This window comes from Oncorhynchus mykiss, chromosome 1, assembly GCF_013265735.2.
Source record: "Oncorhynchus mykiss isolate Arlee chromosome 1, USDA_OmykA_1.1, whole genome shotgun sequence".
Lineage (NCBI taxonomy): Eukaryota > Metazoa > Chordata > Actinopteri > Salmoniformes > Salmonidae > Oncorhynchus > Oncorhynchus mykiss.
In genome coordinates this window covers 46,551,376-46,578,843 of record NC_048565.1, presented here as the reverse complement: position 1 = coordinate 46,578,843, position 27,468 = coordinate 46,551,376, and the positions used below count along the sequence as shown (strand labels likewise).

At 46.2% G+C, this 27,468-nt stretch overlaps 1 protein-coding gene across 2 annotated transcripts in view; it reads right to left on the bottom strand.

Moving 5' to 3' along the window:
• Positions 1–2,902: 2,902 nt before the first annotated feature.
• The window catches only part of LOC110524001 (metallophosphoesterase MPPED2), a 50,584-nt gene continuing 26,018 nt past the window's right edge, over positions 2,903–27,468 (bottom strand). For both annotated transcript variants that reach the window (XM_021603263.2, XM_021603272.2), the window contains exons 3-7: positions 27,260–27,441; positions 24,277–24,502; positions 4,813–4,928; positions 3,675–3,788; positions 2,903–3,304 (exon numbers count right to left, since the gene is read on the bottom strand). In XM_021603263.2, coding sequence (XP_021458938.1) covers positions 3,195–3,304; positions 3,675–3,788; positions 4,813–4,928; positions 24,277–24,502; positions 27,260–27,441 — 748 coding nt within the window. In that variant the 3' untranslated portion in view covers positions 2,903–3,194. The remainder of the gene's footprint in view (positions 3,305–3,674; positions 3,789–4,812; positions 4,929–24,276; positions 24,503–27,259; positions 27,442–27,468) is intronic.

The window sequence follows — 27,468 nt, the reverse complement described above, 5'->3', positions numbered from 1 at the left end:
GCATTTGAACTCTGTAGCAGAGTAGATCCTCCACGTGACGTTGAGAAATAGTGCATTGTGTATAGTTTAGAAGTTACCTGGAAATACGTTATGTAATCACCCAAAAACACAACTACGTTTGTGCTTATAGGTAACCAGATCTGGACTACACTGCGGTTACATTGGCAAGTAAAAACTCATGCCTCCTACCCTTCAAGTACACATGGTCGTCTGTTTTTTTACTCAGCTCTGCAGCTCTCTACCTTCAAGCGGAGACAATCAAGCAAACACCCCCACACACAGGGTGGCAGTCAGCCTTCCTTCCCCACCATGCCCCTGACATCCATCAACGCCAAGGCCACCCTGAGAATTCTGCCCAATCAATAGTAGGTGTCAGGACAGCATAGGGCCACAGCCATCCTTGTCAAGAGCACCCATTAATCCATGTTGCGGTCAGTCAGGGGATAAGTAATAGACTTAGGGCTTGATTCAATCTGTATATAACAGTGAACTTTACTGAAACAGATGAAATCCACCCCGCAATCAGTCTGGCCTAGACAGATGGTGCACAAATACAGCTTCACCTCTAGCCAATGGAGCGAGAGATAGGGGGATGCTTGAGCAATGTACGCTTTCCTTTAGTGTGCTCCGCTACTAATGTATATAAAAGGTCAAAAACAAAACTGTATAGCTATTCAACAGGTACAAATATGGCAATTTTATTTGCATATAAAGGCAACTAAACGTATTACAAGTTAATCAAAAGGTTCATAAACCAGGAAACTAAACAGGCATTTACAATGACAGAAGACTACCGTTGGCAACTTTTTTTTTGTGCTAGCAAGATTGCATTTTCACACTGTGCAACAAAACAAAAATAATTAGCAAAATTCTTATTACTGTATTTTAGGGAACAACTCACTTCTGCTAAGACAGTTGTGAAATATAATTTAAAACAGCTGTTTGCTGAATATCGATAAAAATATAAAAGTGAGATGAAAATGCATGTGTGCTTTGAATAGCATATAACATACATTTTTGAAAGGCTTTTAGTGGGCCTATATAAATTCACACAAACACCAATTCACATGTACTCCATGGAAGATGGGGACATTTGAGAATGTACATAATATTTTGCGTCCTGTTGAATGTGCCCCAGATCAAGGTAAGATGAGGCACCAGTACATACCTTTCCAAAACAAAATGTGAGAGTCCAAGGGACTACACTATATAATAATTGGATACATTTCGTATACTCAAAATGTTTCATTTTCAACAATACACAGAGCTTTAAGAGAGACAAAATAACTTATGTTACAATGCCAAATGCATGTTCTATTATCATCATGAGGTCAAGTATTGCTGATGTAGAGGGTACGATTACTGTCAGGCAGTGTATTTGCCTGTCAGACAAAAAGCGTATACAGTTGAAGTCAGAAGTTTACGTACAACTTATCCAAATACATTTAAACTCTGTTTTTTTTCTCACAATTCCTGACATTTAATCATAGTAACAATTCCCAGTCTTAGGTCAGTTAGGATCACCACTTTATTTTAAGAATGTGAAATGTCAGAATAATAGTAGAGAGAATGATTTATTTCAGCTTTTATTTCTTTCATCACATTCCTAGTGGGTCAGAAGTTTACATGCACTCAATTAGTATTTGGTAGCATTGCTTAACTTGGGTCAAAAGTTTTGGGTTGCCTTCCACAAGCTTCCCACAATAAGTTGGGTGAATTGTGGCCCATTCCTCCTGACAGAGCTGGTGTAACTCGAATCAGGTTTGTGGGCCTCCTTGATCGCACATGCTTTTTCAGTTCTGCCCACAAATTTTCTATAGGATTGAGGTCAGGGCCTTGACTTTGTTATCCTTAAGCCATTTTGCCACAACTGTGGAAGTATGCTTGGGGTCATTGTCTATTTGGAAGACCCATTTGCGACCAAGCTTTAACTTCCTGACTGATGTCTTGAGATGTTGCCTCAATATATCCACATAATGTTCCTCCCTCATGATACCATCTATTTTGTGAAGTGCACCAGTCCCTCCTGCAGCAAAGCACCCCTACAACATGATGGTGCCATTTCCATGCTTCACGGTTGGGATGGTGTTCTTCGGGTTCCAAGCCGAAGTGTGCACTTCCTCTAAACATAACAACAGTCATTATGGCCAAACAGTTCTATTTTTGTTTCATCAGACCAGAGGACATTTCTCCAAAAAGTAAGATCTTTGTCCCCATGTGCAGTTGCAAACCGTAGTCTGGCTTTATGGCGGTTTTGGAGCAGTGGCTTCCTCCTTGCTGAGCGGCCTTTCGGGTTTTACTTTCCTCCAGTATCTTCACAGGGTCCTTTGCTGTTGTTCTGGGGTTGATTTGTACTTTTCGCACCAAAGTACGTTCATCTCTAGGAGACAGAACGCATCTCCTTCCTGAGCGGTATGACGGCTACGTGGTCCCATGGTGTTTATACTTGCATACTATTGTTTGTACTGATGAACATGGTACCTTCAGGCATTTGGAAATTGCTCACAAGAATGAACCAGACTTGTGGAGGTCTACAATGTTTTTTCTGAGGTCTAGGCTGATTTCTTTTGATTTTCCCATGATGTCAAGCAAAGAGGCACTGAGTTTGAAGGTAGGCCTTGAAATACAAACCACAGGTACACCTCAAATTGACTCAAATTATGTCAATTAGCCAATCAGAAGCTTCTAAAGCAATGACATCATTTTCTGGAATTTTCCAAGCTGTTTAAAGGCACAGTCAACTTAGTGTATGTAAACTTCTGACCCACTGAAATTGTGATAGTGAATTATAAGTGAAGTAATCTGTCTGTAAACAATTGTTGGAAAAATTACTTGTGTCATGAACAAAGTAGATGTCCTCACCGACTTGCCAAAACTATAGTTTAAGAAGAAATTTGCGGAGTGGTTGAAAAACGAGTTTTAATGACTCCAACCTAAGTGTATGTAAACTTCCAACTTCAACTGTACGTCTTGAGAGAGAAAACAAAGAATGACAAATGGCACAGAAAACCCGTTATTGCAGCAAATGCAAACAATTGGAAAATATGAAATATTTTACGAAGTTCATCATTTCATTACTAGAATCAGATTTTTCATGCATTTTTACAAGCATTTTTACAAAAGCCAAATATCTTGAAGATTAACATTTAGTACAACTCATTTGATTTAAAAAATGCTGGTTCATTTACGATGCTCTATGGGTTGGGCAGGTCGAATATGATGGGGGGGTTGGTGGGCTGGAAACTGGCTGTACAGGTGGAGGAGTTGATAAAAGTTGTGCACCCATCCGTCATAATGCCGTACCCTGCAGACAGAGGACAGAGAAATAAGATGACACCAGAGTCAAAACAGAGACAATAAAAGGTCTGTTAAGCTAGAGATGCATGGCACAGGATAGCCCACTGATACAGTATTAAGTGCCCTAGTACAGCATCCATGTTAGGAAGTGTTTTGGCTGAAATTGGACTCCTTCCTATAATTGTGTAAACTGCCTTAATTTTGCGGGACCCCAGGAAGAGTAGGTGCCAAGGCAGCAGCTACTCTTCCTGGGGTCCAGCAAAATTAAGGTAATGGGGATCCATAATAAATACAATATGGATGCTGTACATCAGTACTCTACCAATCTGTTATTGCGTAGAACCAGGACTATGGAGGACGGGGTACAGAATACTCACCCTCGTGGATGCCACCGAAGGCGTGGAGCTTGGGTCGGACCCTCTGCTGTACCGTGTTCAGCAGCTCCACACAGCCCACTCTCTGGAGCTCCTTGGGGACCCAGTCACGGAAACCTGTCCCAAACCACACCAATAGATTGATTAACACACTGGATTAAGCATAAGAAGGATACATTTGTAACGGAAATACTTTTAACAACAAATTAATGTATAACATGTAGGCACAAACTAAGGGCGACATTTTCCCCGTCTTAACGCTGTTTGGAATTACATTATAAAACAATAATGTGTTACGAACATATGTGCTGTGAATGTTTGAATGGAACTTAGGCAATAGATTATAGGTTGTTTTTACTGGCAAGAGTTTAAAACATTACCAATATAATACACAGACAATAATATTATTTTAGTTAAATATTAAAAACATAGGCAACAACACCAGCCTCATTTCAAGCATGGGCCTATGATGGCCTACTCTGCACTATTCATCATCTACCATTACTGTCCCTGTTGTATTCTTATCTTGTAGCCTACATCAATACATTCATGTAATTATACTTTATGTGGGAAGGTTAATTAGCATACTCTTCCCCCAAACCTCCGTTTGACACTTCCATTTTTGGCTCCACCTACGCAGAAGCACATACAGGTGAGGCGAAAATACCCAACTCGTCATTGCACAGGCTTTGTAGCTCGTTGCTCGTGTTTCACCGCGAGGAAAAGGTCACCCTATCTCTGCTTCCATTACTACCAGTTAAAGCCCAGACTATATGTTATTTTGGGTCCGATACCGATTCAGATTTTTTTGAGGGGGAAAATTGACCTATACTGATATATCTGCTAATATACTGGTTTAACAGCAGGGATTTTTTTTCCAATACTGAATTCTCGTGTGCCACCCAAAAGAGCAATTGTCCAAGAAATATGCTTCAAACGTTGATTTCTAACATGGTGACAATAATGAGAATTACCGCAAGTGTTCAGATAAGCATGAGATTCCGGTTTTCATCCTATTTATTGAATATCAGCTCTCTGTGGAATTACTTCCAGTATGTGACACAGTAATCACAGCAATACAGCAACCAGTTTTAGCAGTCTGTGGGATAGTGTGTTTTGCGGTTATATGAACTCAACTCACCGAGGGGAGGTCCATGGGTCATGAGAACGTCTATACCCTCTGGAACCTGATTCCACTTGTCCAGTAGTGACTGACCGCGGGGAAGGTTAAAACCCCAGCCATTAAACCATGGCGTCCTGTAGAAACAGTTTAAAGAAATCTACATTACACACACCTGCGCTAAATACTGAATACAGTATATGGGCATACATGCAATTCAAACATGAACACAGAACTGAGTACAATGTTTTTTTAAAGTAAATTGCGAGAAAGAGAGAAACAGTTTTTTTCCACCAGGACATACAGTGCATTCGGGAAGTATTCAGGCCCCTTCCCTTCTTCCACATTTTGTTACAGCCTTATTCCAACATGGATTAAAAAAAATGTTTTTCCCTTAATCCACACACAATACCCCATAATGAGAAATTAAATGACAAAGCAAAAACAGTTTGTAATTTTTTGCAAATGTATTCAAAATAAGACAGAAAAAACTTATTTACAGAGGTATTCAGACCTTTTGCTATGAGACTTGAAATTGAGCTCAGGTGCATCCTGTTTCCATTGATCACCTGTGGTAAATTAAATTGATTGGAAATTATTGGAAAGGAACACACCCGTCTATATACAGATCCACAGTTGACAGTGCATGTCAGAGAAAAAAACAAGCCATTAGAGGTTGTCAATAGAGCTCTGAGACAGGATTGTGTTGAGGCACAGATCTGGGGAAAGGTACCAAAGAAGGTCTGCAGCATTGCAGCCTTGAAGGTCCCCAAGAACACAGTGGCCTCCATCATTCTTAAATGGAAGAAGTCTGGAACCCCCAAGACTCTTCCTAGAGCTGGCCGCCCGGCTAAACTGAGCAATCGGGGGAGAAGGGCCTTGGTCAGGGTGGTAACCAAGAACCAGATGGTCACTCTGACAGAACTTCAGAGTTCCTCTGTGGAGATGGGAGAACCTTCCAGAAGGACAACCATCTCTGCATCACTCTACCAAATCAGGCCTTTATGGTAGTGGCAAGACAGAAGACACTCCTCATTAAAAGGCACATGACAGCTTGGAGTTTGCTATTAGGCAACTAAAGGACTCTTAGACCATGAGAAACAAGATTATCTGGTCTGATGAAACCAAGATTGAACTCTTTAGTCTGAATGCCAATCATCACGTCTGGAGGAGACCTGACACCATCCCTACGGTGAAGCATGGTGGTGACAGCATCATGCTGTGGGGATGTTTTTCAGCGGCAGGGACTGAGAGACTAGTTAGGATCGAGGCAAAGATGAACGGAGCAAAGTACAAAGAGATACTTGCTCCAGAGCGCTCAGGACCTCAGAATTGGGCAAAGGTTCACCTTCCAACTGGACAACGATCCTATGCACACAGCCAGGATGTCCTTGAGTGGCCCAGCCAGAGCCCGGACTTGAACATCTCTGTAGAGACCTGAAAATAGCTGTGTAGCGACGCTCCCCATCCAACCTGACAGAGCTTGACAGGATCTGCAGAGAAGAATGGGAGAAACCACAAATACAGGTGTGCCAAGCTTGTAGCGTCATACCAAGAAAACTTGAGGCTGTAAATCGCTTCCAAAGGTGCATCAACAAAGTACTGAGTAAAGGGTCTGAATAGTTATGTAAATGTGATGTTTCAGTTTCTTTTGATACATTTTCTACATTTTAGAAAACCTTTTTTTGCTTTGTCATTATGGGGTACTGTGTGTAGATTGATGAGGAAAACATATATGTAATCAATTTTAGAATAAGTAACGTAACAAAATGTGGAAAAGGTCAAGGGGTCTGAATTCTTTTTGGGGGGGGGGGGGATGTCCCTCCCAGATTGGATTTTTTTTGTTGTATTATTGGTGTAGAAAGACTTGACTTTACTGAAAATGTTTAAATTCAGAGTGATGTTATTTTGGGGGCATATCATCTGGGTGTACGCCTATGAGAATCAGAACCATTTTCTAAGTTTGAGAACCTTAAGCATTTAACCGGTCTTCGAGATTGAAGTCTTATTTACATATGTACTTATTTAGTTGTTTAGTGGTGTTTTAGTGGTAGAGTTCGCAAAACAAAAACAATAATCATGATATCATTGATTATGTGACATCATGGTAAGCATAGGCTACTATGTAGTTAGCATGTAAATGAGGTTTTCGGGAAAGCCTTTCCATCTACCAGAGGACTGTTTTCATTAGCATCAATACTAACGGCTACACAAAGTGGTAGACGTGCGAACTGCACACACGGACATTCTCCTTGCCCCTTCAGAAAGTTGTTAATATCTTATGATAAACTTGGACAAGTGAATTTAGGTCAATACATTTTGGGAATATTGTTGAATTCTATTTTAATGCCTGGATTCTGCGAGGGCCCTAATCATCATATTTGGACCATAATGAGGCTCTCCATCACCTATTGGTGTAGTTACGATTCACCATCTTCATAACATGTTTTCATCATTTATCTACATATAAAATCACCAACAAGCCTAAGCCTACCAGTAGCCTATCCATTGTAGGGAACCAAATTGATGTCTCTCACCGATTCGATAGGCTACACCGGCTGCCGAGAGACACACTTCAGCATCACTGTCCGGCAACCCCCAACATCCTAGGAAAGGAAACCTAGGAAATCCTTTGGTTTACTTGTCCCGATGCGATATCGTGGACATAAACACATTGCGGGGTTATAGATGTTATAGATGTACTTTATTCGTTCAGTTCAAAACTTTTTATAAACTAGTCCACGCCTGTTCAGTTGTCAAATCAAAGCACAGTAAATAGCAGGGACGTCGCTGGGCCTTTTTTTACGGGGGGGGGGGGGGGGGGGGGGGAGCATCGTGTTCAGTTCTCCACCATGTATTTGCTACTGATGTTTCAGTCCCTCCTTTCTGTAACTGAGGGGCTTCACAAGTTCCTCCGGAAAGAGACTGCAAACCTGGCAGAAGCTCGTTTCGGCCAACAAGCTGCATGTGACACACCGATAGGCAAACGCACAGATGCATTTGCCACAGAACTTTATGACAGAACCAAAGCACTCCGTGAAAATTCACATTATTCCAGAGGCAGATGCAGCAAGAAAGTGCAAACAAAGAGAGATCGTGTGGTGGAGACCTACTTGGGTTTAGGTAGAGAATTGTCATGATCCCAAACAATGAGAACAGAGTTGTTGCTCCCCATGCTTGGACAAGATGGATTCTCTAACTGTAGATGCAGGTCTGCTCAAAGGCATACAGGCATGCAGCCCCAACTCAAACAAAACAATTCCTCGATACCTCATGCTTAACTGAGTTTGCCAAGCACTACGGTATTGATGTTAAAACACAAGAGATGTTGGTGGCCAGAAACTTTCTTGCCCGGAAAAGAGAGGCTGGATGTCCTCCCAAAGATATACTTGCTGGGCATAACCTCCTGGATGATGAAGTGTTTCCTTCTCTGAAGGAAATCATTCAGCTTGCCCTGACAGTTCCTGTGAGCAGCTGCTCCTGTGAAAGGTCCTTTAGTGCACTGCGCCGGATGCACTCCTGGTTGCGTAAGACAATGGGTCAGAAGAGCCATGTCCATTGAGGGTGAAGTGTTTGGGTCACTAAATGTCATTGACCGCTTTGCCCCCTTTAAAAATAGGAGGTACACTGATGCGTCCACCCACAAAATAAGCATCAAAAGAGAGAAGCAGGAGGAGCAGTTCCTTAATATAGGTTGTAATATTTGTTTGGGATCTTACTTTATCAGATTTTATTCCTAATTATTTTATTTAGCTCATTAGTTTAATTTAGTTTTACCCCTTTGTGGATGAATGATACTGTTTTTTTCTAATGGTATAACATGATATGCATCTCTCGCTCTCTCCTCTCTCTCTCTCCAAATAAAATCCCAAAGTATTTTTGATACATAGTACTCTCATTTTTGTGCCTTTTGTTGTTGGATGGATGGGGACAGAGTAGACTTTAATTTCTTTATTTGGATATAATTTAAGCAAGTCATATTAGATCAGTGTCTAACCTAATGTAACATCTACTTCCACTTCACACTCTCAAAACACATAGATCCCCCTGAACGCAGCCCACTCTCCAGATCCCAACCACCTGAATTCTGATCGCACATCTTTATGTCATTAGCACACACTATTTAGTTCAGTTCTCTGCACCGCATCATTGTGAGGTATTGTTTGTTTTGTGACACGTCTATTCGGAACTCTGTTTTTCCCGTAATTTAATCCTCCTGTGTATGATAGTTTTTGCCTGCTTCACTAACGACACCTTTTGCCTATTCCCTGCCTGTACTTTAGCCTATCAGATTTCCTGTTATCAATCTATTGCCTGATCTCCTGGGCAACGTTACTAGCCTTTTCCCTGCCTGTGTTGTTGCCTTTTTGGACCCCCTGTGTATGACATTCTGTCTGCCCCTGGACCCAGCTACCTGCCTCCTCCTTCCTTTAAAAAAACATGAAAATATGTTTTGGGGGCTTAAAAAAAATCCCGGGGGAGGATGCCCAGACCCCCCCTAAAAGAGGATTAGTCCCCCCTATTCATGAATCTCTAGTGACATCTATGGTAAATAGCCAATGCTCCATGAGTCCGCATGGCTGGCTATGAAAGAAAATAAATGAATATGCCAGAAAACAATAATTAGGCTAAGTGGATTTCGACTCATTGTTACAACTTACACGGTATGTGCAAATTCACAAGCATCATGCTCTCTCCATCCTCCGTGTAAAGAAATTTGACTGCAACCAACCACGGCGCACACAAATTGTACCAGAAGGCGGGACAGATGACAGGTAAAAGCAGTCTGCTATCACTCGCTTTATGACTGACAGGCGCCTATCCTATCAATAGATCGCTAGAAGATGCCCAGAGAAAATGCGAGAAAGAGAGAGAGCTAAAGACAGCGAGCCATAGAGGGAGATAGAGGGCTATTAGACGACCAGGACATTCATTCTGGCCACACGGCTGTGCCACAGCATAACAGAGGTCATCCAAAGAGGAGGCAAATTGATTAAGCTGTCAGCACCAATGAGAAAGAGCATGTTAAGAGATTTATGTCTCTCCTGGGACAGGCCTCGTAACACACACATCAGTATGTATGGGCAGCCCTGCCCTGACTGCCACCTTTATAGCGACTGCTCAGACAGCCAGGGCACAGGGAGGTAAAGAAATGGCCCGGCCTCAACGGCCAGACAGCACAGCACACATCAGGCCACGGCTAAATCTGGCCAGAGCTGCCTGGGAGAGGGTGGGGAGACAGACGGGCGGGGGGGGCGGAGTGGAAGCTCTTTGGTCTCGACTAAATGAACGCTGATAGCTGTGGCCTTATGACTGATGTGGCCCGTGGGGCATTTATCAACCTGCCTGGACAGCCTAGGCTACACCGTGGCGCAGGTCTCTCTGCAGGGTTCAACCCAGGGCTGCTGCTGCCTACGGGGGACATTAACTACGTACAAAACACTCCAGATTGATGCTTCCCTTCTGACCAAAGACGCATTTCACGGTTTGAGTCATTCCGGTCCTAACCGGCGTATAAGAAGCGCATGAGCTCCGTTCCTTTCTTAATGGTCCTGGCGAGAGAGAAAAAAAATGTCAGGGTGAGGTTCTCTTCTGCACTGTTCAACCAATCCAGTAAATGTGGGGTTAAGATGCAGTGTCCTCTGTTAAACTCCAGGCACTGCTTCCATTTCCCCCTGATGCCTATGGACTAGCCTCTGGACCAACTTTCACATCGAGTAATGTGAGCTTGAATCAGGCACATTTTGTATAGTGTGGCTTTCAACAAAATGAAAACATCAAACTCACACACTGCCAAGTTCAATTCAAATGCAAATTTGATTTGTATGGTCTTGTTACATATCAGCATTTCTGTTAAACCCCCCCACTGTGCGATAGCAAAGGCCTGCTGACACAGCTCTGCACTGCGTTGCTCACAAACAGCCAATTCATATTGACTGCACCTATATATTTCCCTCCAGGCTGGGTAACACTGCCTTCTCCAACCTTGTGACTCAAAGCTGAGCCTGTTCTGTGTTAGAACTGGTCCTACCGCTGACACCAGTGCACAGATTAATCCTGCGTTTTCCCCCGGCGTCTCTCTCGATCCCAGCAGAGCAGACAGAGATGAGAGGTGAACAATGAGCTGTGCTGCTCAATACAGGAGCCTGTAAGAGACAGGAAGTGGAGGGGGGGGGGGGGGGCAGGCTCCGGGCCGGAGGACTCCATTAGCCGGAGCAGGGGGAGCAAGAGCATCACCTCGTTGTGAGGGGGGGGGGGGGGGGGGGGCCTTGGGAAGAAAGTACACAGATACATCTCTATGTTGTCATACCGTCAGGGGATTCACAACAAGACAAAGACCAGAAATGGGGGGGACGGGACACACACACACACACACAGAAGAAACAACAACCTTAGCGTCCCCCAGTTTAATCATGGACAAAAATGATTTTAAAGTGCCCACATAGGCCTAAACATATCAGCAAAGATTGGGGGGGGGGGGGGGGGGGGGGGTAGGATATTGAGGGTAGACATGAGTAGACATGAGATAAGATCAGATGAAATTCAACTCTGCGTGCCTGTCATCACTAGGCTAACTGATAGACTACCTCTGGCCACTGCTGTTGTCTCCTGTTGGGGAATGATCCATCAGGACGTGCGGTGCTCTGGCTGCCCGGACTCAGGCTGTTAAAAAAATATATACAATAACGCTAGGTCCTGTCCTGCATGCCTGGGCCCTCTGCTTTAAGAGGCCAGTGGCAGCTTGATCGTGATTGATGGCAGAGTAAATAAAGCACAGTGCCTGCTTTAGAGCATGGTGTGTCGGGGGGTATACACACGGGTGCAATCCTTCATCATTGCTAGGGCTAGCGTTTCTGCAGACACCCCCACCCCCCACCCCCCGACAGGCAGGCAGACATTCAGCAGATAAAGCCCTGCAATAACAGCCACTGTCTGGACTTGCTGCTATCTGATCATCACCTCACTCTCTGTCATTACACCCACACGCACAGTACACACATGTAGGTGTGCACACACACAGCGTACACACACGCAAATGCAAACACACATTTCTGCTATTCCAAGCATAGATCTGACAACATCCTCTTGTTAAATATGCCAACTTGTACAGTGTACATCGTCTTGACACGACAAGCCACGTGTGTCATTGGTTGGAACTTTTATCAGCATGTGAGCTTGGTGACCTGTCAGCTGAACCGAACACAGAATGCAGACATGGGCCAGACATTTTTCGCTCTAAAACAGTGCCCCAGCCGCACCCCTAGCTTCAGGTTATTTATGAAAGGGGTCAGGTCAGCCAGTAATGCACTGCCTCGCGAGTCCCTCAAGTCTCTCCAATCTAAAAGGGCTACTGGAATCTTCAAATATTAATCCACTCGGTCAGGACTATCTGTGGGTAGTAGGTACTAGACTAGAAGTGAGGGGCATGGGGCTGTGTACGGCTGTAATGTTGAACAGCTCTCTGCTGCAGCAGAGTGTTACTGAGAGGGAAATTAAGGGCCAGGGGATTTCCTGTCTGTCTGCAATGGCATTCGATGCTACATACCTGGTAACATACTCTGTCAGTCACAATACTGACATGAGGAAGCTAAAATGGTCAAATGCTGCATTTTCTCTGTGTAAAGCCTACCATCTCCCGTTTCTCTCTATCGCCAGATGGTCTTAGCTTCTAGCAAACACTAGTCACACTACACTCGACGGTGTCGTGTACTCAGCCAGGCTTGTTGTGACACTGCACTGGTGGTCCAGTCAACCACTCAACCCCACTGAGTAGGCTAGCTGCATCCTCCTCAGTCTGAATGTCACCTGGTAGTACGATCAGCTTTTCTGCATTCATTCATTTGCTAGTCATTGAAGCCTGGGAGCGATCATCAGTAGTCTACACACACCACAGAGGGCTACACACACACACACGTCGTCTCATTCAAGGTCTCCTCTACCGAGATGGCTCTGGACGACCCTGGTTAGTCAAACGAGCCGCATAATTCATTGTGGTAAAGGGCACCGCACTGGTTGGTTATTTCACAGATCATTACATTGTGGTGCTAGACGGAGGCTGTTAAAGCACTTGTGATGTCACTGTAAAATTCTGGAAGATGTTGAGGTAACAAGGCTCTGGCTGGCTCCTGGTGGGGGGCGGGGGGGCAATAGCAAGGCCTCTTACTGCTGACTGACACATACAGGGACTGAGGAGGGGCAGGCTCACAGAAACACATCGCTAGAGAAATTGGTGTCAGCGGTGGGATTTGCCCCTAACACCTGAACATCATTCAACCTGGACACAAAGGCCCTAGCCATCCGAATCCACTGTGGCCTTGTGGTAGGCTGGAGTTCATCCAAAATGGTAATCATCTGAATAGAGGGCAGGCGTCTCCTCCTCTCGTCTGTGGGTGTTCATCCCACTCCTAATCTCAGCCACTTACTGTCTGCCTGACCCACTCTTCGCTCTGCCCCCCCCCCCCTTTCCTTCTCTCTCCCCCCCACCACCCTTATGACCCCGCTTGCCGCCTTCGTGGCAACCTGACCCCTCTTCCTGTGCACAAGTTTGCCCTGCCTGCCTGGCGCTGTGTGAGAGCCTCCAGCGCTGGGCTGCAGTCAGCCAGAGCAGGACAATGGACTGCTGAAAGATCTGAGGAGGGTAGCGGACACGAGCAGCTAATTAACACTGACGTGCAGCTTGCACAAACGGGTCAAAGGTCACTTCACAATCAGTGATGTCAGCATGTAAGGCCTCGGAGCGGCCTGTAGGGCAGAGCAGAGCAGCATTTCAACACCTCCCCAGTGAAAACCAACGCTCCCAGAGGCTGAGCATAACCATACAGTCCCTTGTGGTTTTGATTTTGGGGAAGGAGAACAGACCGTGGCCTATTTTCCCCAGGCTCTCACGTTACTGCTTCTTCCTCTGAAGTGATGGATCTTGTGGAACAGTCCGCCAATGGACAGACGGACATTTTAAACTTGACCAAAACCGCTGCTATCCCAAAGGCACTTCTTTTACATATTGTATTATTACATTATCATATCCAGCTATATTCTGGAAAGTCTTTATTGAAAAGTGAGGTGAAGTATTTTGTCAGAAAACTAGGGCTGGGAATTGCCAGGGTTCTCACGGTATGATATTATGGCAATTGTTTTGTGCTGATATGATATGTATTTGCGATTCTCATGATTCTATATGTTTTACGATTCGATACTGCGATTTTATTGCGGTTTCCAAACATATTGCTCACAACATGTCTTCCGCAGAGAGACAAGAGAGCATGAGAGAATTTGTTTTGATCAATCATCGAAAATAAGTGCTTTAAACACGTTGGCTCACTATTTTAAAAAAATTATACGGAGAACAAGCTATAGGATGAAAAATAGGAGAGTTTTGGCAGAGGTGCAGACGACTAGCGCTAGCTAACGCTACCTAGCAACAAAATAATAATAATTCCAAAAATTATAATAAGTCATACTGTGTGAGGAAATTGTTGTTGTGGTGACAGGATTAACACATTGAGGGGTAACAGGGATTTCCACCAAGTGATACCGAGAGTTGGAACCTCATTTCAGATATGCCCTTTATTTCCTTGCATAAATACACCAGGGTCATTTGAGGCTTGCTCGCATACTGTTGCCGATTAGTCAGGCAGCTTTTCCCATTCCCATCTATTCATCTGCTACACAGATGGACAGGGAAAAAAATCAAAGCCACACATGACATTAAGACAATGGCCAGTCAACCAGTCAATAAAGTACATTGCTATCCCAGCATGAGTGTCCATGTGAGAGATTGAGCTTGCATTAACCTCACAGCTACGCTGTCCTCACTGACCCACACACCCAGTGGAACTGATTTAAATAGCAAACACACTGAGGATGACACACACACACACACACACACGGCTGTGCCACGGTTTCTATGGAAACAGAGAACCACACCTTCTTTGTGGCTCTGCCTGGCAGGCTCTCACCCGATGTGAACCCAGAGGTCACATGACCAGTGTGTCCGCAGTCATAGGCGGATTAGAGGAAGTCTTAGCATTTCTAAAGCCATACTCAGGCTGCCACTGTCACCTTGCTGCCTATAGCATAGCAGCTCAGCTCCCTTTGCCCTCAGTCCCACTGACACACACACATAGAACGCTACTAGGTCAGGTCATGGTATATCTGCCATGAAAGGAAGAGGTATTAGCTGTTCAATGCTACTAGGAGATATGGACAATTTCAAGTAAACGTTGTAACATTTTAGGCTTCAAGGGATACTTCAGGATTTTGGCAATGAGGCCCTTTATCTACTTCCCCGGAGTCAGATGAACTAGTTGAAGTTGGAAGTTTACATACACTTAGGTTGGAGTCATTAAAACTTGTTTTTCAACCACTTCACAAATTTCTTGTTAACAAACTTTAGTTTTGGCAAGTCGGTTAGGGCATCTACTTTGTGCATGACACAAGTACTTTTTCCAACAATTGTTTATAGACAGATTATTTCACTGTATCACAATTCCAGTGGGTCAGAAGTGTCACGTTCTGACCTCTATTTCCTTTGTTTTTGTATTTATTTAGTATGGTCAGGGCGTGAGTTGGGTGGGCAGTCTATGTTTGTTTTTCTATGTTTTGGTCTAGTTCTATGTTCGGCCTGATATGGTTCTCAATCAGAGGCAGGTGTTCGTCATTGTCTCTGATTGGGAACCATATTTAGGTAGCCTGGGTTTCACTGTGTGTTTGTGGGTGATTGTTCCTGTTTTTGTGTTTGCACCAGACAGGGCTGTTTTGAGTTCTCACGTTTCTTGTTTTTTTCCGTTAGTTTGTTCATGTATAGTGTCGTCAATAAATACAATGAACAACCACCACGCTGCGCTTTGGTCCGCCTCTCTTTCAACAAACGAAGAACGCCGTTACAGAATCACCCACCACAACAGGACCAAGCGGTGTGGTAATGGGCAAAGGAGAAAGCAGCAGCAGGAGCAGCGCGAGGAGGTATGGACATGGGAGGACGAATTAGACGGTAAAGGACCTTGGGCTCAGCCAGGAGAATATCGCCGCCCCAAGGAAGAACGGGAGGCGGCGAAAGCGGAGAGGCGCTGGTACGAGGAGGCAGCGCGGCGTCGTGGATGGAAGCCCGGGAGTCAGCCCCAAAAATTTCTTGGGGGGGGGCTAACAGGGAGTATGGCTACGCCAGGTAGGAGACCTGAGCCAACTTCCTGTGGTTACCGGGGGGCTAGAGAGACCGGGCAGGCACCGTGTTATGCTGTGGAGCGCACGGTGTCCCCAGTGCGGGTGCACAGCCCGGTGCGGTACATTCCAGCTCCGCGTATCGGCCGGGCTAGAGTGGGCATCGAGCCAAGTGCCATGAAGCCGGCTCTACGCATCTGGTCTCCAGTGCGTCTCCTTGGGCCGGCTTACATGGCACCAGCCTTGCGCACGGTGTCCCCGGTTCGCCTGCATAGCCCAGTGCGGGCTATTCCACCTCGCCGCACTGGCAGGGCGACCGGGACCATTCAACCGGGTAAGGTTGGGCAGGCTCGGTGCTCAAGAGCTCCAGTGCGCCTGCACGGCCCGGTCTATCCGTCACCACCTCCACACCCCAGCCCTCCGGTGGCAGCTCCCCGTACCAGGCTGTCTCTCCGGCCCATCCGTCCAGAGCCTTCCTCCTCTCCAGCTCTGCCGGAGCCTCCCGCCTGTCCGGCGCCTCTGCCGGAGCCTCCCGCCTGTCCGGCGCCTCTGCCGGAGCCTCCCGCCTGTCCGGCGCCTCTGCCGGAGCCTCCCGCCTGTCCGGCGCCGCTGCCGGAGCCTCCCGCCTGTCCGGCGCCGCTGCCGGAGCCTCCCGCCTGTCCGGCGCCTCTGCCGGAGCCTCCCGCCTGTCCGGCGCCTCTGCCGGAGCCTCCCGCCTGTCCGGCGCCTCTGCCGGAGCCTCCCGCCTGTCCGGCGCCTCTGCCCGGCGCCTCTGCCGGAGCCTCCCGCCTGTCCGGCGCCTCTGCCGGAGCCTCCCGCCTGTCCGGCGCCTCTGCCGGAGCTTCCCGTCTGCCCAGCGCCGCCAGCGCCGCCCGTCTGCCCAGCGCCGCCCGTCTGCCCAGCGCCGCCAGTGCCGCCCGTCTGCCCAGCGCCGCCAGTGCCGCCCGTCTGCCCAGCGCCGCCAGTGCCGCCCGTCTGCCCAGCGCCGCCAGTGCCGCCCGTCTGCCAGGGGCCGCCAATGCCGCCCGTCAGCCAGGGGCCGCCAGTGCCGCCAGTCAGCCAGGGGCCGCCAGTGCCGCCAGTCAGCCAGGGGCCGCCAGTGCCGCCAGTCAACCAGGGGCCGCCAGTGCCGCCAGTCAGCCCAGCGCCGCCAGTCAACCAGGGGCCGCCAGTGCCGCCAGTCAGCCAGGGGCCGCCAGTCAGCCAGGGGCCGCCAGTGCCGCCAGTCAGCCAGGGGCCGCTAGAGCCCCTCCGCCCGGAGCAGCTGTCCCTCCGCCCCGAGCAGCTGTCCCTCTGTCCCGAGCAGCTGTCCCTCTGTCCCGAGCAGCTGTCCCTCTGTCCCGAGCAGCTGTCCCTCTGTCCCGAGCAGCTGTCCCTCTGTCCCGAGCAGCTGTCCCTCTGTCCCGAGAAGCTGCCCCTCTGTCCCAAGCAGCCCCTCTGTCCAGTGGGGTCATTGAGAGGGGTGGGCATGGTGAGTAAGCCACGGAGGCGGACAATAAGGCGGACTGAGACAATGGCGAAGTGGGGTCCGCGTCCCGCGCCAGAGCCGCCACCGCGGACAGACGCCCACCCAGACCCTCCCCTATAGGTCAAGGTTTTGCGGCCGGAGTCCGCACCTTTGGGGGGGGGGGTACTGTCACGTTCTGACCTCTATTTCCTTTGTTTTTGTATTTATTTAGTATGGTCAGGGCGTGAGTTGGGTGGGCAGTCTATGTTTGTTTTTCTATGTTTTGGTCTAGTTCTATGTTCGGCCTGATATGGTTCTCAATCAGAGGCAGGTGTTCGTCATTGTCTCTGATTGGGAACCATATTTAGGTAGCCTGGGTTTCACTGTGTGTTTGTGGGTGATTGTTCCTGTTTTTGTGTTTGCACCAGACAGGGCTGTTTTGAGTTCTCACGTTTCTTGTTTTTTTCCGTTAGTTTGTTCATGTATAGTGTCGTCAATAAATACAATGAACAACCACCACGCTGCGCTTTGGTCCGCCTCTCTTTCAACAAACGAAGAACGCCGTTACAAGAAGTTTACATACACTATGTTGACTGTGCCTTTAAACAGCTCGGAAAATTCCAGAAAATGAGGTCATGGCTTTAGAAGCTTCTGATAGGCTAATATACATAATTTGAGTCAATTGGAGGAGTACCTGTGGATGTATTTCAAGGCCTACCTTCAAACTCAATGTCTCTTTGCTTGAGATCATGGGAAAATCAAAAGAAATCAGCCAAGAACTGAGAAAAAAAATGTGTAGACCTCCACAAGTCTGGTTCATCCTTGGGAGCAATTTCCAAGCGCCTGAAGGTACCACGTTCATCTTTACAAACAATAGTACGCAAGTATTAACAACATGGGACCACGCAGCCGTCATACCGCCCAGGAAGGAGACGCGTTCGGTTTCCTAGAGATTAACGTACTTATGTGCGAAAAGTGCAAATCAATCCCAGAACAACAGCAAAGGACCTTGTGAAGATGCTGGAGGAAACAGGTACAAAAGTATCTATATCCACAGTAAAACGAGTCCTATATCAACATAACCTGAAAGGCCGCTCAGCAAGGAAGAAGCCACTGCTCCAAAACCGCCATAAAAAAAGCCAGACTACGGTTTGAAACTGCACATGTGGACAAAGATCCTACTTTTTGGAGAAATGTCCTATGGTCTGATGAAACAAAAATAGAACTGTTTGGCCATAATGACCATCGTTATGTTTGGAGGAAAAAGGGGGAGGCTTGCAAGCCAAAGAACACCATCCCAAATGTGAAGCACAGGGGTGGCAGCCTCATGTTGTGGGGGTGCTTTGCTGCAGGAGGGACTGGTGCACTTCACAAAATAGATGGCGTCATGAGTGAGGAAATGTATGTGGATTTATTGAGACAACATCTCAAGACATCAGTCAGGAAGTTAAAGTTTGGTCACAAATGGGTCTTACAAATGGACAATGACCCCAAGCATACTTCCAAAGTTGCGGCAAAATGGCTTAAGGACAACAAAGTCATGGTATTAGAGTGGCCATCACAAAGCCCTGACCAGCTCTGTCAGGAGGAAGGGGCGAAAATTCACCCAACTTATTGTGGGAAGCTTGTGGAAGGCAACCCGAAACGTTTGACCCAAGGTAAACAATATAAAGGCAATGCTACCAAATACTAATTGAGTGTATGTACATTTCTGACCCACCGGGAATGTGATGAAAGAAATAAAAGCTGAAATAAATAAATAAAATTATGACATTTCACATTCTAAAAAAAGTGGTGATCCTAACTGACCTAAAACAGGACAGTTTTTACTAAGATTAAATGTCAGGAATTGTGAAAAATTTAGTTTAAATGTATTTGGCTAAGGTATATGTAAACTTCCGACTTCAACTGTATCTGTTGGTCACTGATACCTTAATAGAAAAGTAGGGGCGTGGATCAGAAAACCAGTCAGTATCTGGTGTGACCACCATTTGCCACATGCAGCTCAACACATCTCCTTCGCATAGAGTTGATCAGGCTGTTGATTGTGGCCTGTGGAATGGTGTCCCATTCCTCTTCAATGCTGTGCAAAGCTACTGGATATTGGCAGAACTGGAACACTCTGTCGTACGCATCGATCCATAGCATGCCAAACATGCTCAATGGGTGACATGCCTTGTCAACAAAAACCCTCAAACTTTTACAGATGCAAAATTGAGAGCATCCTGTCGGGCTGTATCACCGCCTGGTACGGCAACTGCACTGCCCACAACCGCAAGGCTTTCCAGAGGCATCACCGGGGGCAAACTACCTGCCCTCACTCATCCACATATTTATATCTACATATTCTTATTCCATCCCTTTACTTAAGATTTGTGTGTATTAGGTAGTTGTGGAATTGTTATTTATTACTTGTTAGATATTGCTGCACTGTCGGAACTAGAAGCACAAGCATTTCGCTACACTTGCATTAACATCTGCTAACCATGTGGATGTGACCAACATTTTCAGCTTCCAGGAATTGTGTACAGATCCTTGCGATATGGGGCTGTGCATTATCATGCTGGAAATACCTTGACTTTGTTGTCCAAAACCCCACCGCCATCACATGTGGTGATGGCTGCGGATGAATGGCACGACAATGGGCCTCAAGATCTCGTCACGGCATCTCTGTGCATTTAAATTGCCATAGATAGATAAAATGCAACTGTGTTTCTTGTCCGTAGCTTATGCCTGCCCATACCAAAACCCCACCGCCACCATGGGGCACTGTGTTCACAACGTTGACATCAGCAAACCCCTCGCCCACACAACGCCATACACGCTGTCAGCCATCTGCCCGGTACAGTTGAAACCGGGATCCATTCGTGAAAAGCACACTTCTCCAGCATGCCAGAGGCCATCAGTGGTGAGCATTTCCCCACTGAAGTCGGTTATGACGCCAAACTGCAGTCAGGTCAAGACCCTGGAGAGGATGACGAGCACGCAGATGAGATTCCCTGAAATGGTTTCTGACAGTTTGTGCAGAATATCTTCGGTTGTGCAAACCCACAGTTTCATCAGGTGTCCAGGTGGCTGGTCTCAGACGATCCTGCAGATGAAGAAGCCAGATGTGGAGGTCCTGGGCTGGCATGGTTACTCATGGTCAGTGGTTGTGAGGCCAGTTTGACGTACTGCCAAATTCTCAAAAACAACATTGGAGGCGGCTTATGGTAGAGAAACAAACATTAGATTCTCTGGCATCAGGACATTCCTGCAGTCAATTGCATGCTTCCTCAAAACTTGAGACATCTGCGGCATTGTGTTGTGTGACAAAGCTGCACATTTTAGACTGGCCTTCTATTGTCCACAGAACAAGGTGCACCTGTGTAATGATCATACTGTTTAATCAGCTTCTTGATATGCCACACCTGTCAGGTGGATGGATTATATTGGCAAAGGAGAAATGCTCACTAACAGGGATGTACATAACTTTGTGCACAGAATTTGAGAGAAACAAGCTTTTTGTGCATATGGAACATTTCTGGGATCTTCAATTTCAGCTCATGAAACATGGGACCAACACTTTACATGTTGCGTTTATATTTTTGTTCGGTGTAGATAAGGGGCCAAAATCCCAAAGTATCCCTTTAACTTTACCAGTTACGTTTGCAGACAGACATGCTTTGTGGCAAGTCTGTTGCACTGCTATCAAAAGTATCTAGGGGTCAAGGTCATGAACTACTGGCTTTGACAATCACCCCCCAAAAACAATTCATTTAGATGATTTCAGTCAGCATTGACCCTGAGACTTAGAGCAGGCCTGCAGTGTGTGTCAAGCCTGGCTGAGCTCTTTGTGGGCGGTGGGAATTACCTCTGTGATCACTAGGCTCAGAGGTAGCAGGGGCCACCGTGGCTTGCGGGGAGGGCTGTCCCTAAGGGAGCGGGGTCAGGCCCAGGGTTTGATCCTTACGCCCCAACAAAAGAACCAGGATGTGTCCGAACAAAAGGCCACTTCCTGCTGGAGAGGCTGGGAAATCGCCCCGGTAAAGATCACCCCAGAGCTGCACCAAAGACCTCCCATCATGCATCCTGTCGGCTGGTTCGCTCCCCTTCATGTCCCCGCCCCTCTTGCCAAAATAATAATTGTATTCAGCACTACTCTGTGACAAACACAGTTCTGCCCTCATTGTTGCTCTTTCCTCATGGCCTGCATTGTGAGAAACTGTCCACTATCACCAGGAAAACCAAAACCTTTGAAGTGGAAGATATAGGATTAAATCAAGCTAGGAGAGTTACCCTCAAGACAGGAAGGTTTGACACTGAGAATGAGAGTTGAGAGAAGCAAATATAATATAATACTGACTGAGCCAGGTTAAGGTATGAAGACCTAAAAGCACTACTTCTCGCACGATCATCAGCATAACATTACACCTGGTCAGACTTTCATTGTCAGATGAGTCATACCTATTCAACTGGGGCTTGAGGAGACAAAAGCCCCATGACCTCTCTCCGAGACCAAACGTCCAGGGGCTGATGAAGAACAACACAGGCAGATGGAGGCGTGTGGTTGACTGAGAGATTATTAGCTCTGGGAAGGGGGGGGGGGGGGGGGGGAGCCTTTGAAAGGAGGTTGGTGTGTGCCAGCCAGCAGGGAGTTGTGATGGCCAGACAGGGGGTCAGTCAGACTGACACACAATGCCATGATTCCACTGCTCTGGCCCTCTCCAGCCACCCAGGGCCTCTGCACTGCTAGCCAGGCTGCATGTCTCTGTCCATCCTGCTGGGGAGAATACCAGGGGGGTGGAGTTTACAGTCGGTTATGTTTTGTAAGTCTAGCCTCTTAAAAAAAGGTAAATAAAGGGTCTTAAAGGAAGAAATATTACAAATGTGTCACTGGCACAGCATTAACCTCTTGAAGCTAGGGGGCACTATTTATGTTTGGAAAAATAACGTTCCCAAAGTAAACGGCCTATTTCTCAGGACCAGATGCTAGAATATGCATATAATTGACGGATTAGGATAGAACACACTCGAAAGTTTCCAAAACTGTCAACATTTTGTCTGTGAGTTAAACAGAACTGATATTGCAGGCTAAAACCTGAGGAAAATCCAATCAGGAAGTGCCCCTGTTTTTGAAACCTCTCCGTTGTTATGCATCCCTACTGCCCATTTAAAGGGGTATCAACCAGATTCCTTTTTCTATGGCTTCCCTAAGGTGTCAACAGCCTTTAGACATAGTTTCAGGCTTTTATTTTGAACGACAACATTGCGTAAGTGGATAGGTGGGGGCTCTCAGAATGAGTTGTGTGCAAAAGAGAAAGGTGGCCATTGTTACTCCCGGTCCTAGTGAAAAGCCAACTGTCCCAGTTGATATATTATCGAATAGATATTTGAAAAACACCCTGAGGATCGATTATAAAAAACGTTTGACATTTTTCTGTGGACATTATGGATATAATTTGGAATTTTTGTCTGTGTTGTCGTGACCGCTCTTTACGGTGGATTCCTGGGCATAACGCACCAAACTAACGGAGGTATTTAGATATAAAAATATCTTTATGGAACAAAAGGAACATTTGTTGTCTAACTGGGAGTCTCGTGAGTGAAAACATCCGAAGATCATCAAAGGTAAACGATTAATTTGATTGCTTTTCTGATTTTCGTGACCAAGTTACCTGATGCTAAGTGTACTTATTGTTTTGTCGAGCGATCGATAAACTTACACAAACGCTTGTATTGCTTTCGCTGTAAAGCATAATTTCAAAATCTGAGACGACAGGTGGATTAACAAAAGGCTAAGCTGTGTTTTGCAATATTGCACTTGTGATTTCATGAATATGAAGATTTTCTAGTAATATTATTTGACTGTGGCGCTATGCTATTCAGCGTTGCTGATGACAATTATACCGGATCCGCGATGGGTGGTTCAGAGAGGTTAAAGAAAATTGCGAAGAATCATATGACAGGCCTGCAGCGAACCTCTTCACTTGCCTCATGAACTACCTCTGAGTCGGACTTCCTAATCTAAATCAGAGATCAGTCATCCCCTCGCAGACACTGTAGTACACTGAGTACACTATAAGTACATGTCTCCATGGCAGCCTGTAACATGTTAGGACATGCCACAAGTCTAGGACAGGAGGTGACATGGCTGGGACTGACCCACACCCAACCAATCAGACGTGTGTCTCAAGCCCTCTGTGTCTAACCAAAAACATGGAGTCCCCTGTCAGGATTCAGGACAACAAGGCCATGACCTCAATGAGGTATGGAAATGGTAAAAAGCAATAACGGATTTAGAACATAGAAGCAGTGAATACTCTGTAGAGTGTTTGATATCCACCATGGACACACACTAGTTAAGAAAAAATAAACTAGACTCATTCAGGGTCTTGATAAGCAAGCAAAGCGAGTCACCACACACATTCTGTCATCACCTCCACTGTATGTAAAGCATAAGGTATTTGAGCAACACGGCCAACTCAGGTACAGTGATCCGTGTCACTGAGGCCATATTATGCAGTAGCCTGTCATTCAGCGACTAGCCTCTAGAGCAGGGGTAGGGGCAAATAGATTCAGCCACGAACCGATTGTTGTCGGAGTGAATGGTCAAGGGGGTCAGAAAATATAATCATTTAGACACTGCAAATTGACCACAACTAAACCCCAAAAGAGATGATTTTTAAATATTTAATTTCACACCTTAATTACATTGAGACATGAGACACGTCTCTTTTTTTTGTGGTAATACTTGAACAAACTTCCTAAATTAAACACATTTTTATCTGAATTCCTGTTGTTGTTTTTTTACTCAAAAACTCAAATCTGACCTATAGTCACTGTAGAATAACACTGCATAGCACTCATGATATTTAACCCAAGACAAGAGATAAACTTACCACGGTGCCCCGAATATTTGGAAACCCTTGACTGTAACCTCAGAGTCCTGCAGGTAAGTACAGTTTGAGAGGAGGGCCTGAACATCGTCAAAGTCCTCAGGTCTCAGCTTGGAGACGGAGGGAAAGCGATAGTAATCCTGCTTGACCAGCTCAGCCATGAAGTCCTTGTCAAACGTCAGTTCATGGTTCCCTGCAATCACCACCTTGAATTCATACGGTAGACTCCCTGCAGGAAAGACGGAAACAGAAAGAATTGTTGAATATCAAATCAAATTTTTAAATACTCAGAACACGGTAGACACGTGGTAGACCTAACCACGAAATGCTTACTTACAAGCCCTAAACCAACAACACATTTAATGTAAATAGTCCGGGTGGCCATTTGATTAATTGTTCAGTAGTCTTATGGCTTTGGGGTAGAAGCTGTTAAGGAGCCTTTTGGACCTTGACTTGGCGCTCCGATACAGCTTGCCATGCAGTAGCAGAGAGAACAGTCTATGACTTGGGTGACTGACATTTTTTTGGCCTTTCCTCTGACATTGCCTAGTACATAGGTTCTGGATGGCATGAAGCTTGGCCCCTGTGATGTTCTGGGCCGTATGCACTCTTCCTCTGTAGCACTTTATGGTCAGATGCTGAGCAGTTTCCATACCAGGCGGTATTGCAACTGTTCAGGATGCTCTCAATGGTGCAGCTATAGAACTTTATGAAGATCTGGGGATCCATGCCAAATCTTTTCAGTGTCCTGAGTGGGAATAAGCTTTGTCGTGCCCTCTTCACGACTGTCTTGGTGTGTTTGGACCATGATATTTTTTTGGTGTTGTAGACACCAAGTAACTTGAAACTCTCGACCCGCTCCACTACAGCCCCGTCGATGTGAATGGGGGCGTGTTCAGCCCTCCTTTTCCTGTATTCCACGATAAGCTCTTTTGTGTCGCTCACGTTGAGGGATGAGGTTGTTGTCCTGGCACCACACTGCCAGGTCTGACGACCTCCCTATAGGCTGTCTCATCGTTGTCGGTAATCAGGCCTACCACTGTTATGTCCTCAGCAAACGCAATGATGGTGTTGGAGTCGTGCTTGGCCAAGCAGTCATTGGTTAACAGGGAGTAAGCACACATCCCTGAGGGGTCCCCGTGTTGAGGATCAGCGTGGCAGACGTGTTGTTGACTATCCTTACCACCTGGGGGTGGCCTGACAGGAAGTCCAGGATCCAGTTGCAGAGGGAGGTGTTTAGTCCCAGGGTCCTTAGTTTAGTGATGAGCTTTGTGGGCACTATGTTGTTGAACGCTGAGCTTGGATTGGATGCCACCTTTCTAACAACTCAGTTAGTCAAATATCTGACCTGCTAGAGCTGCCGTGGTGAATTGTACGTGCTGTTGTGAAGTGGAAACATCTAGGAGCAACAACGGATGCGAAGATGGTAGGCCATACAAACTCAGAACGGGACTGCCGAGTGCTGAAGCGCGTAAAAATAGTCTGTCCTCGGTTGCAACATTCACTACCGAGTTCCAACTGCCTCTGGAAGCAATGTCAGCACAAGAACTGTTCGTTGGGAGCTTCATGAAATGGGTTTCCATGGCCGAGCAGCTGTACACAAGCCTAAGATCACCATGCGCAATGCCAAGAGTCAGCTGGAGTGGTGTAAAGCTCACCGCCATTGGACTCTGGAGCAGGGAAAACGTGTTCTCTGGAGTGAGGAATCACCTTTCACCATCTGGCAGTCCAACGGACAGATCTGGGTTTGGCGGGAGCTAGGAGAACGCTACCTGCCCGAATACATACTGCCAACTGTAAAGGAGCAATAATGGTCTGAGGCTACTTTTCATGGTTCGGGCTAGACCCCTTAGATCCAGTGAAGGGAAATCTTAAAGCTACAGCATACATTGACATTCTAGACAACTATGTGCTTTCAACTTTGTGGCAACATTTTGGAGAAGGCCCTTTCCTGTTTCAGCATGACAATGCCCCCATGCACAAGGCGAGGTCCATACAGAAATGGTTTGTCGAGATCGGTGTGGAAGAACTTGACTAGCCTGCACAGAGCCCTGACCTCAATCCTATTGAACACCTTTGGGATGAATTGGAATGACGACTGCGAGCCAGGCCTAATTATCCAACATCAGTGCCCGACCTCACTTATGCTCTTGTGCTGAATGGAAGTAAGTAACCACAGCAATGTTCCAACATCTAGTGGAAACCCTTCCCAGAAGAGTGGAGGCTGTTATAGAAGCAAAGGGGGGGACCAACTCCATATTAATGCCCAGGAGTTTGGAATAAGATGTTCAATGAGCAGGTGTCTACATACTTTTGGTCATGCAGTGTATATATATTTACTGAAATAGAAAGTTGTCTAAGGAGAGGTTAAGGGAATGGTCCATGAAAGTAACATGCCACAAATGAAAAGGTGAAGGCTTCTTGACCTCCTCAGATCACAGTAAACATTTTCCCTCTCTTACCAAAGAGCAATAACTGCAGATGAAGACCTTAGTTACCCAGTCAACGGACATCTATTAAAGTCAACAAGTGACATTTTAAACATTTTCATTTGACCTTTTAACTTTCTTGGAGATAAAGGTCCTTTGTCCCAGTTACTTCATCTATTACCACGCTAAGACAGTTCTGTATAGAGCTCAAACTGAAAGCTCAACTCCATTTTCTCTCGGCTGTAGGCTAAAATGAATTTGAAACTAAGGAGGATGGCAGTGTTTTAATAATGTGTGGCCTTCAGGGAAAATGACTTCTTCCTTTTCGTAGCTTCTTAATCTTAAAATGTTTTATTGCAGTAGTAAATATTAAATAAAGGTCAAAGCAGACATGAGAAGACCACATTAGACTAAACGCTGTTCTTGTAGTAACTTACAGATATTTACATTTGATCAGATTGCACAAAACAGTGATTAGCCTAGATAGAGGTTACATGTTATAGTATGATGAGTGTTACGAAACAGCATTGTGTGTGCATTAAAAAGAGACACTTTACCTAGCCAATCGTTGAACTTCTTGACCTCAGAGGGTAGGCCCAGTTCAGTGAAGTCTCCAGTATGGAGCAGGATGTCCCCATATGGCATCTGGATCCCATCGGTCCTGGAGTGTGTGTCCGACACGCAGACGAAACGTGTATGACCGGAGGGCTTAGGGGTGTCATAGGGAATGGGCTCCACCCTGTCATCGAAGAGGGACAGCATAATC